Raw genomic sequence first — 12,723 nt, 5'->3', positions numbered from 1 at the left:
TGAATACTAAAGAGTGTCTAGGCTATAGAATAAATTCCGACTTCTCTGTTATTGCTATAATTTGAACTTAAAAATGGTCCTTTTAAATCTTAGACTTTTCATGAAAATTTTAGGCTTATGTCTTAACTTTCTATTCATATAAACCATATTTAAGTCCAAACACATGTAAGCAATACTTAATAATTCTTAAATCTTGTAATACTTAATTTTATTACATATTTTTATTTAATTATTAATGGTTGTAATCTTGTACCAAGGTTATCATATGAAAAGGAATGCTAGTGGTAGTTAGAATTTACTATGTTTGTGTCTTGAAAAATTGTCAAGTATTATAATATTATTTTATCAATGGGTATGTCTTTCATATTGGACAGTATGGTTAGGGTAGAAAGATTTATAATAGTGAAATTTGTGTTAAGATATCAACTTTTAATGAGTTTTGAGTTTATTATTATGGGAAGTTAAAAGAAGTGATTAAATTGCAACATTATAGCGAGCATAATAAAGTCTTTTAATTCAAATTCTATTGTTCTGATGCCATCAATAGAGAAATCAGAGTAGATCTCCACCATGTTTTGGTCAAAATTAATACAAATACTAGACTTTGTAATGCCAACTATATCTTTGTTTTTGTCAAGAAATGCCAACAAGTTTATTACACATACACGTTTTCTTTTAGAAAGTACCATTCTAGGGTTGATTAGTTATTTATTGTGAAAACCAAACTCAGGAGTAGTTTCCAAGTTATTTAGAACAAGGTTGTCAAAAATATTTTTTGACATGACAAAAAAAACACAATGTAAACTTGGATTGTAAAATTGAATCGTAAAATCATAAAATTAAAAGTAAATTTTTTTAACTAATTATATTTTGACAATTCTAGCCAAGTTACCTAATTATATTTTGACAATTCTAGCCAAGAAATTAATTATATTAAAATCTAATAAAAAGAGTCAATAACATTATAATCAATGAGTGATCTAAATAAGATAAAGGAGATAGTTATTATAGTATGAATCAAGAAATTAATAACATGAAAAAATAAAATGTCTCAAAACAAAATTTTCAAATACAAGAAGGAATCACTGAATGGTAGGAAATACATAAGAAATTGTTGACAGATTGGTTGTTCCCATCATAATAAGTCCTCAAAGATCCCTTTTGAGTTGCAAGATAATGAGCCTAAACTATTAATCAACTAACATAAGCCCAATAATAAAATAAACCCATAAACAATGTCTAATACGTTGGAATAAACTCAAATTAAAAATAATTATTCATCATTAAATAAGTAGATAAAAAATAAAAACAAAATCTTTATGCTAAAATTCCTTTATGTTTTCTTTTAAGTTGATGAGTTAATTAATTCATATCAAGTTGCTTTGTCTACCAACAGAGAAAAAAATAAAATTTTTATATAGCTGAGAATATTTTTATAGATGTTGATGTTAAGAAGTTAACTGGTATATTAAGAATCAATGGATATACATAAATCGATGAAGATGATGAGATCGATGAACTTCAGTTTAATAAAAAAGATTATGATCATGATGATGATGATGATGATGAAGAAAAAGAAGATAATTCTGATTTAAAAGATTTTAAACTGATTTTATATGTAAAACATTAATGTATAATAAAATTGACTTAAATATTTTTTTTTTCATATGTCGTTGCTTTACAGTGAACCATTGTGAACACATTTAGAATATTTATTATTATGTTATTAAATAGAATTGGTGTCACTTTGTTGTGATTTTATTGTATTTATAAGTTGGATAAATATTGAAAAAAAAAACTTCATGGAAGATTTATTATTTTATACCAATGAAAATGTCAATGGAATGTAAAATACCAATAGTATTATCAATAGACTAGGTACCTTGAAGATTTCGAGAGAGTTAGAAAAAATCACAAGAATTTTTTTTATTGAAAATTACCAACAAAATTACCAATGGATTAAATCCTTCAAAGAGTTCTAGAGAGTTATAAAATAATTATAATACTTTGCTACTAAAAATTATAGATGAAATTATTGACAGAGTAAGTCCCTCGTAGAGTTTTAGAGAGTTGGAAACAAATTACTGGATTTTGCCACTAAAAATTACAGATCACCAATGAAACTATCGATGGAAAGAAATTTCATCAGATAATATTTTTTGGGGCTTTGAATTTTATGGGTGTTATAAAAACATTTTAGTGTTAATTACTAACGGAATTACTGATAAACATTAAAAATTAATAAATGTTTAATTGTCTGTTGGTAATTCTGTTAGTAAAACATCCCATTAATAAAAGACTAGAATCTCTAATTTCAGAAAAAAAAACCTTGTCTTCTTCTTGTCTTTTCTCTGCTATGAACTTTCTGGGATTTTTTTTAGTGAGATCATTTTTTTTAAATATTTTTTTTAACCTTTCATTTTGATTCTAATTTTTAATTTTATTTACTGATCTCTTTGATCGAGTTGAAGTTTTGAAGTACTTGATGCTTGAACGCAATCCAAGGTTGATAGAGTTTTTTTTGTTGAAACTCACGTGTAAAATAAGGACCATCAAAAAAGGATACACTATTTTTTTTTAAGTTGGATTTCAACTTATTCCTCTTTCATTGATAGCCAAGTTTAGAAGTTCAAGGTAAGTTGAATTTTAGCAATTTTTAAAGTTTTTTTTTATTTGCTTTCTTGTTTTTTTTTTAAAGAAATATATACCACTCTATTATATAAAAGATATGAGAACTATCATTCGAACCATTCAAAACTTGATTTGAATTTGTGGTTGAAGGCTAGATCTAGTGGTGGACTCGATAGAAATTAAATTTATATTATTTCTAACACTACGATCATGGATATACAGGCAAGTTGTAATCTATTGATTGTTTTAAAGCCTCACAATTGATATTAAGCCAACAATCTTTGACCATTTAGGTGATTGTACAAAAATAAGTTCAAACTCATACGACCCAATGTAGGTGTAAGATGGCTAAGGGATAATGTGAATGATCTCAAGCATTCATTGGAAACTCTCATTAGTACTTGTGGTTAACCTCGTCGCCCTCCTGATTTTGGTAAAGATCTGTCTCCTTCTCCAGTTTATGTCTAAATATTATATTCAATAATATTTTTGATTTTTTTAAAATATTAAATATAATAGTGACAGAATTATTAATGGAATTTGAATCACGATGGAATGATTGATAAACTAAGTTTCTCGAAGAGTTTTAGAGGATTAAAATTACAGGATTTAATTTCCACTAGTAGATGTAATTTTTCAATGGTTTGATTTTGTTGGTAATATACATATATATACTAATGAACTTACCAATGCTTTATTCTATCAATAATATATCATAATCACTATAGATTAGCCAATAAAATTAATAATAGCAGTAATTTGTTTTTTGTTTGGTATTCTATTTTCATTTTTTAAATCTATAGGTAATTATGTTAGCAATAAACTAACTAAAAAAATAAAAATTATTGATGATATGTTTTTTAATAATATTTTTCTATTCAAGATTTTGTTGATAAATTTAATTTTGATTGAAATAGTATTATTTAAATACTGACAAAATATTTTATAGGTGATATACAGTTATAGTATACCGTAGTGTATCTATTAGGCTGAATTATTGTTTCAAGAGTCAACTAATACATTATGAGCGAAAATGAGGTTTTATCTTGAGGCTGCACCACTGAAGAAAACCCATTAATGATAAATGCTTCGCACAATCATGTATGATCACGAGTTATAATTTGAAGAAATGCTCGCTTGACAGAGCTTGTGGAGCTTTTAACGTATTAGTTTAGTATATAATAAGGTTATCATAAATAAAATTATCATTTATGGAGTAATGAGACTTGAATCTAAATTTTATTTTTTCCCTCTTAATTTCTTTATTTAAAACCAAATATATTAAATTCTTATTTTCCCACACAGATAAAAGGAAAAGAAAAATAAATTGGCAGAATTATACCTTAATTACAAAACCATATTTAGCACATCAATTACATGACTGATCTATAGTCTTGACACATAAAAAAAGTACATGCTTCAACTGTTAAGATGAGGGATATCCACAAGAATATGTCGTATTCAAACTTTAAGGAGTGAGGATTTGGAATAGGAAAAGAATTCCCAATCCATTGTATTTCCCGTTAAAAAGAAAAGAAGAAGAAGGAAAGTCAAGGAGGTGGTTTGGAAGGTAGGGCCTTCACCCAAATTTCAAGAATACAATCCCTTTCCAAGCTTAAGAGGATAACTTTAAGCAAGTAGATGACGGAAATTATGTCTATGGAGATCCGACATGTATAGAAACACCAAATTTTTTTTTAAAAAAGGAAATTTTAAAGCAATTCAATGATAGATTAACAAACCACACTTCCACCACTGCAACCTTGAAGGTGGCAAGCATTATCATGTTTCTAGCGGCCAGGAATTGCACAAATCTCCCCTTTCCCCTTCTCTATATCATGTAAAACTATCTATGCTCCCACCATTTCAAGAAAAGAAAAAAAAGAACAAAAAAGAAGAGCACAAGATCGAAAGATAAAGAACCTAAAAAGATAAACCCCTTGCACCCCATTATCACCAGTATGTACTTTCCTCACCACACCAATGTTCTAACATAGAAGAATGGGAAAGGGAAAGAAAAATTAAACAAAAACAACCCTCACATTCACATGCTTCTAGCCATCATTTCCTGGAATCTCCTGTAGGATTCCTGCTTCTCCAATATAAACTTTTCATGGCAGCTTGCAATGAACAAATCCGCTAGCCGATTGATATCCTTCTCAGTGCCACCAGAATCCTCGTCATCAACTTTCTCTTCTAGCCAGTGAAGGTACCCTGAAAGCTGAGACTCGGTTTTGTCCTCATACTGCTCATTTGTGATTATTGAGTTCCACGTAGAGTCATAATAGAAATGGGAAGCAGAGAATCCATCAAGAACTGGTTCTGACATTGGCAACACATGTGAAGAGCACCAGTTATAGTGCAACCTAAATGAACCAAGGAATATCTTCCTACTCCTGTTCTTCCTTTTCGAGTTCTTTGTAGGGAAAAGGAAGTGTAAAGGTTGGTTTTCTTTAAGAATCTCAACGAAAATGGATTTTGCTTTGGATAGAGCTCGAATGATGCGGCACACGTGTGAGATGATAAGGGTGTGAATTAGGGTTTTGGTCTTCATGGAGCTTAAGGTAGAAGATGGTGACTTTGTAGAGAAAACTTGAAGAGGGTGCAAGGTTTTTAGGAAGGACGGGGCGCTCACCATTTGCTCTCTTGATCTTTTAAGTTTGGTGGGGTTAATTTCTGGGGCATTATTCAAAGGGATTTATAAAGAGTTTTGATTACCTATTTGCCACTATACTTTAATCATATTTCAGGGAATACCACCCACTTCGTAGACTGTGTAGGTATTTCTCCATTTTCCTTTTTCTTGGGCATGCAATTTGTAAGGACTTGAAATCTCGTAGCCATCTCAAGTTTCTATGTTGCGTGACCCGCTTACATCTTTTGAAATTTTGTGGCACTTTTCTGATACGGATCAGTGTATCCAGGTCATGTTCATGGTAGAATTAGTGATAAAGCAAGTGATCCATGCCTCGTCAAGCTAAGGTCACGATACAGTGCAATTTTTTAATTTGAGCAAGCAACTCGAGAACGGCGACTAAGGCTTAATCTTCGCTGAAATTACCAGCCCAAGAAAATAATATAATGTGAGATATGCTCCTCTAGGTTAAACCATCAACTGCTCGAGCACTATGTACATATTTTGATTTGGATCTGACGTAAATGTTGTATTTTTTCTTCTTTTTTTTCTTATGATAACGTAGGTGTTGTATTTCTTTAACAAATCTTAATTTGTATTCATACAGAAGAGTCCGAGTAGGTTATTTTGGACGACCCTGAAACCTGGTAACCTTCACCTGAGTTCCACTGAAACCAAGAAATTAGGGATATATTTAATTATACAGTGAGGGTTAGGGTAGTGTTCCAGATGGTGAAATTTTTGGTATCATTGATAAACTTTACAAGTTTGGATTAGATATCAATTAGTTGAGTTTAATTCAACTGAATTATCAAATTTGTTAATAATAATCTAGTAAATTGATTTTAGCATCCACTTCTTAATATAAAGACATTGAATTTAAATCTCTTTTTTATAATAATAATTATATATAAAAAGAGTTTTAGGATGCTTGTCACATTCAATCCTTTCTCATCTTGAACCATCTAGAGTTTCCTTGTATCCATCACTAAACAAAAAATTAATTGCAGATTTCTTTTGCCTCACTTATACATATATTGTTATACAAAATTATCATGCCAAATCAAATGTCAATAATTAGATAGACTAACACACAAAAACCTAAGTTCATCCAACTCCCCCATCCTTCATATTGTCTCTCTCCATAGATATTGTTTAAATATATATATTTTGTAAGAAAATCTAATAAACAAAGTAGAAAGAAATTAAAATAAAATAAAAAAATTATTATTTATTATAAATTCAAAATTTTATTAATTTAAATACAATTCATCTAAAATAAAGAGAATGATGTAAGTCTTCACCGAGATCAGGGGGCAATAAGGGAGAGCACATGTTCCACCTATATGTGATTTCATCTTCATACACAATCATTAGATTTCTGCCGTCTTAGTAGTAAGATGGATCATCTGAGCTACAACTTGTTGGTTTAAAATCACTTGAAACTCTGAGGAAAGAGTGCTCAGAGCTAATTGTCAGTATCTAATAGTTGAAATACTTTTGATCGTTTGCAACCCCTCAGGCTTAGTGTTTGAGATGTCGTAAACCTATTTTCTATCACATCTATCGAACGATCATGCCTCCAACCATAAATTTGAATCAAGTTCTATATGGATTGAAGGATAATCCTCATATCTTTCCTGCAATTAGGCGTTATATATTTCTTGGAAAAAAATCAATTAATTCAAAAAAATAATAACTTAAGATAAGAAATTGTTGAAATCCAATATACAATGAACTTCTAAACTCAGCTATCCACAAGTTGTTACATCTTTTTGTGACTATTATCATTTTGCATGTAAGTTTCTACAAAAAGCTCCATAGATCTTGGTTTGGGTCTAAGAATTGTAACCTATAAAATAAAACTGTTGTTAGTTAAACATTTTCATATAAAACAATATTTTTTTTAAATGGATGTAATGAAAAAAAATTTACCATCCGCTTCGCATGCAAAATGAATTGAATGAATCTGTCGATGTATGTGGTAATGGAATCGTGAATCTTCTTATTGTGGTACTTTCCACTAGACTACCATCACTACACAAAATACTTAGATATCATATGTTGGATATATTCTATCCATATAACATTCGATACATATAAAGGTTTAAAATCCCTTCAAACCACCACATCTCTCTAGCTTGGAAAACCTCTTTCTTTAACATAATTTTTGGTTTTTTTCTACATTTCATATAAAAAATAATATAACCTATATGATAGAAATGAATTGTTGGTTAATAAATGAAAAATAAAATTTTAAATTTTAAATAAAAAATATAACATTTTAAATTCAATTCAATCTTACCTAGTTGCATTCATTAATTGAAATTACTTTTTCAAAAATTATTAACTTTTCTTTATTTTTTAATAGTGCATGAAAGGAAAACAAACTTATATTAAGTGGTAAGACTTCCAAAATGCAATGTACTTCCTATTATATAGTTTCTATTCTGAAGGGACCTTCCGGTATGGCGGCATCCCTCTAAAAAAGCCTGCAACGAGAGAGGTTGCATATGCCTCAAGTGCCTAGTCATAGTTAGCACCTAATAACTCATGGTCATCATAAATGTTATTAGAAGAACTAGTAATATTTCTATCCGGATGACTCACTACTCTTTTTTTTCTAGGTATCTATACAAATTAAAAGATTGAAAAAGGTAATAACATTCTTATTTTCAAATTAAAGGATTGAAAAAGGTAATAACATTCTTATTTTTTTAAAAAAAAAAAATTAGCACCTTTTCTATACAGGAGACTACTCAAAAGTTTAAATCCTGCAAATATATATTAATAATATGTAACCACAAACCAGTTAATTTTATTTACAATAAGTCTTTGTTCCTATTGATTTTTAAATAAAAAAACCAATAAATTATATTTTGCCTATTAATATTTTCCACATGTGCATTGCATAGCAAACATCTTCTATATTATACAAAGAAAAAAAATGCACTTATCCATGTGTAATGCAAATCACTATTTCAGCATAACTCCAAGAATTTGCATTCTTTAATTTACATAAAAGCTTTCCAATTTGGTAGTTTAGTGCAAATCTACTACTTTAAAATCCAAATTAGACCTAACATCTTCTCTCATGGTGTAAACATGAAACCTTTCTAATATTAAAAATCAATTCAAGTTAAACATTTTTCTTTACAAAGTAGAAACATTGAACCATTGATCTACTAAAAAAATTCCATTTAATACAACATTGAATTTGGATTGAAATAAAACAGTTACATTATGACTTTACACACACACACACACACACATAGAAATAAAACAATTACATTATGACTTTATACACACACACACACACACACATACACACATTAAATAAAAAAGGTAAGAAAAAATATGTTCATATTAATATAATTTCACAAAAATAATAAGTGGTATGGAAGGTTCATTTTCCAATTGTTTATTAATATTCTAACATTTGTTTCTATCTTTTTTCTCCCTTTTCAATGCTAACAAAAAGCACATATGAAATTTTCAATATAAACACAATGACAGTTTTTTTAAAAAAAAAAAAAAAGAGGAAGAAGAAAGAGATTGACCTAGAACTTTTCTCCTATTTGGTGAGGAGGACCTTGATGGATTGTGAGGGGAAGTGATTGAAAAAAAAAATTAACTAAACAAACCTTGGGAAACAAATAAAAAAAAGAAAAAGAAAAAGGAGATTTATCTCGTAGAAAGGGTTCTCACAAGAGGATGTAGTGAGAAAGGAAGAGAATGAGAAGGAATAAAGAGAGGAAAAGAATGGAGCCAAAGAGAAAAGAAAAGCAGAAGCTGAAGAGAGGGCAATAAAAAGAGAGAAGATGGTTGATGTTTTAAAGTTAGGGATTTTGGTTTTTTAATTGTTTTTTTTACAGGCGATCTTACAGATAGATAATTAAATATTTATATTTTTAACACGTTCATCGGTGGTTCTTTCTATAATCTTTAATTGAAATTTTCAATTAAACCAAAAATTTTCAAATATCTTTAAATATCACCGATTAATTTTTGGTTTATCGGTGATTTTTCTGTAATGATCAATGGTATTGGAGTGTATTTTTTTCAACTCTCTTGAATATATCGACAAACTTAGTTCATTGGTGATTTCATTTGTAATAACCAGTGGTATGGAAGTGTAATTTTTTTCAACTCTCTATAATATACCGACAAACTTAACACATTGGTGATTCCATTTATAATAATTAGTGGCATAAGAGTGTAATTCTTTTCAACTCTTTGAAATATACCGATAGACTTAACTCGTTGATGATACCATCGGTATTGACTAGTGGTATATGAGTGTAATTTTTCCTAACTCTTTGAAATATACCAACAAACTTAGTCCATTGGTGATTCCATTTATATGTTTTTGGTCTGTTGGGGATTCTGTCTTTAAGTCTACATGGTGATACATGTAAGTTTTTCCTAACTTTCTGGAACTTTGAGACGTACTTAATTCATCACTGTATCTGTTGGTATTTTAGACGCTGATGGTAATTTTATCAATGAAAATTTTTTTTGTGTCCATATTTTATTTATATTCATTATCTATCCATCCTACAAATATATTAAAAAACACTAGTTCTGTGTAAAATAATAAAATCACAAAACAAAAAATGTTTCCTTGTCATGTAATAATAAATCCATGTCATTATAAAAGAACATAAAAAAATACATTGAAGTTAATTTCATTACACATTCATGTTTTACAAATTAATCAGAATTGTCTTCTTCTTCTTTAATTCCATCATCGTCATCTCCATTGCAATCTTTTATATTGAATCCATCGATATCATCATCTTTATCAATTTTTGTTTGTTCGTTGGTTCTCAAAACATCATTTAACTTCTCAACATCAACACTAATAAAACTATTCTTAGTGACGCAAAAATTTAAATTTTCTTCTAAGTTAGTAGGTGAAGTGACTCGATGTGGATCAACTAACTCATTAAATTAAAAGACATCATCTTTTATGGTTATTTCATCATTACTATCCTAAACAATTTGATCATGGCCTCTAGGTTTGGTTTTAACTATAGACAATCAATCAACCCTAAGAAAATCCTTCTTAAAGGAAAGAGTGTTTGTGTAATAAATGTTAGCATTGTTTGGAGAAAACCAAGACATCGTTGGTGTTGTAAAATCTAGCTTTTGTATTATTTTTTGCCATACCAAAATGAAGATCGACTCTAATTACTTTATCAGTGGTATCAAACCAATAACATTTGAATAAAAAAGCTCTATCTTGTTATGATATTTTAATTCAATAACCTCTTCTAACTTTCCATAATAGTTAACTTCAAACTCATTAAAAGTTGATCCCTTAACATAAACCCATTATTATATTTCTTTCTACCTTAATCATATTTTTTAATATGAAAAACATGTTCATTGATGAAATACCTATTATAGCACTTCGCCTTTCTTTTAGGACCCAAACATAATAAATTCAAAGGGACACTAACATTCCCTCCTATAACATTCCCTCCTAATTAATAAATATGGTGCATGATTATAACCATTAAAAGTTAACGCGAAATATGTAATGAAATTAAATATTATGATAGATAAGAATAATTAAGTAGTCATTCCATATGTTCTAAACCATATGAAAAATTGTTCATCTTATAATAAAAAATTTAAGATTCAATTAGTTGTAAATTTTAGGATAGTAAAAAGTGACGATGTTACCTATGAAAAATTATTCAATCTATTAATTTATGAAAGTAAATTTTTTTATAATTATTATATGTATTGAATAAAGTTCTTAATTCATCATAGTTAATAACATATAATTATATGCATGTTTGAATTTAATTTATGTCAAGTATCTTCCCTTCACAATATTTTTTTGTATAGGTTGTCCAAGATAGGAAAATATTGATAAGTTCCCACTTGAATGCACTTCCTCACTATCATTATGCCTTTAAACATTATTGATTCTTGTTCTTAAGAGGCTCAAAATATTACAAGATAAAATATTGAGATCTCTTAAAAAATATAAGCCTTGCTTATCAAAGTATCAACATGCGCCTTGTTTTTTTACTTTTCTCTTAAGGTTAAACAAGTATTTATATGGAATTAAATGAATGTTTTGAATTAAAAAAAAAGCAAAAGAAATTTAATTAGGATGTATGTGTAATCATTAACCTCTCAAATAGATACATCTATATTTACTGGATAAAACCTCCAACTTTTGCCTCAAATGATAAATATATGGGTAGATGCTTCATTAAGTTAAAAAAACAATGAAGAGAATATCATCTCAAGTTTACAGATTATATGGGTAGATGTTTCATTAAGTTAAAAAAATAATGGAGAGAATATCATCTCAAGTTTACAGATTATCTATACAATATTTTTTTCAAACCTTGACATGTGTAGTTATGCAACTTCTTAGAGCATATATCTTTAAAGAAGTGGCTGATCTCTATAAGTACATCCCATATCTTTTTTAGCAACAAATCTCGGTAAATAAGTGGAATAAATGTTTGCATAAACATGTGGCAGTTATGACTCTTTATTTCATACAATCTGCAATCCTTCAAATTTACCTGTCTAGATATGTTTGAAGTATGTCTATTAGGAAAACACAAACTCTTAAGCCATTGGTAGACAAGTATTGTGTATTCTTATCTAAGGCAAAGTTGGTTTTAAATTTACAACATGTGACTCATCATAAACCAACTCTATACTTTTATGGTAACAAAACAAAAGTATATCCATTCTAACATTCATGTTGTCCTATATCTTCCCTTTTACATTCATAACCATGTTAAAAATATTTTCAAACATGTTCTTTTTAATATGCATGATATCATAATTATGGCAGGGGAGATTAGTCTTCAATAAGTAAGCTCTCAGAAAATACTTGCTTTATCCAGTTATGGGTCATACCAAAATTAGAAAACTTCTACCTATTGAATTAAAAACCAAATACAGTGTCATCGTACTATGATATTACATCATTCAATTCTTCACCTAATGATATCGATAATGTAACATCTCTTTCAACTCTACCAATAAAGAAGTCATTATTTACGTATGATCAGTTGATAAGAACCGTTAGTGGTAATTAGAAAAAAACACTTTACCATCATTTGTTAAGGTGAAGGCTTTGTTATTTTCTATATAATATGGACATGTTAATTTTTCATGCATGCTCTAACAAAAAACTATTCCATATGTAGGAAAATCATTGATAGTCCATATCAAAGTTGTCTTTATATGAAAATCTTGTTTTATCGAGACATCATAAGTTAAAATCCTGGATGATCACAACTATTTTAACTCATCAATCAACGGTTAAAGACAAGCATATATACTCCAACCTAGACTACTAGGACTAGGTATGATCATAGATAAAATAATAAACTCCGGCCTTGACACGACTAGACGATTGATGTCTTCTCCTAAGTGTAGGAGTGTCGAAGTAATAAATAATCCGGCAAGATCGG

General features: G+C 28.8%; 1 protein-coding gene across 1 annotated transcript; it reads right to left on the bottom strand.

The window, feature by feature from the left end:
• Positions 1–4,237: 4,237 nt before the first annotated feature.
• Positions 4,238–5,690, bottom strand: LOC105111213 (uncharacterized). The gene has a single exon (XM_011006520.1). The coding sequence runs from the start codon at positions 5,267–5,269 to the stop codon at positions 4,676–4,678; it is 594 nt and encodes a 197-aa protein (XP_011004822.1). The 5' UTR covers positions 5,270–5,690; the 3' UTR covers positions 4,238–4,675.
• Positions 5,691–12,723: the final 7,033 nt, after the last annotated feature.

Source organism: Populus euphratica, unplaced genomic scaffold (genome assembly GCF_000495115.2).
Source record: "Populus euphratica unplaced genomic scaffold, PopEup_1.0 scaffold285.1, whole genome shotgun sequence".
Classification (NCBI taxonomy): Eukaryota; Viridiplantae; Streptophyta; class Magnoliopsida; order Malpighiales; family Salicaceae; genus Populus; species Populus euphratica.
The sequence above is the reverse complement of the archived record's forward strand: the minus strand, read 5'-3'. Positions and strand labels throughout refer to the sequence as shown.

What these genes read in the sequence shown, in the direction of transcription:
- LOC105111213 (XM_011006520.1), bottom strand. Translation starts at nt 5,269, where the DNA reads ATGGTGAGCGCCCCGTCCTTCCTAAAAACCTTGCACCCTCTTCAAGTT.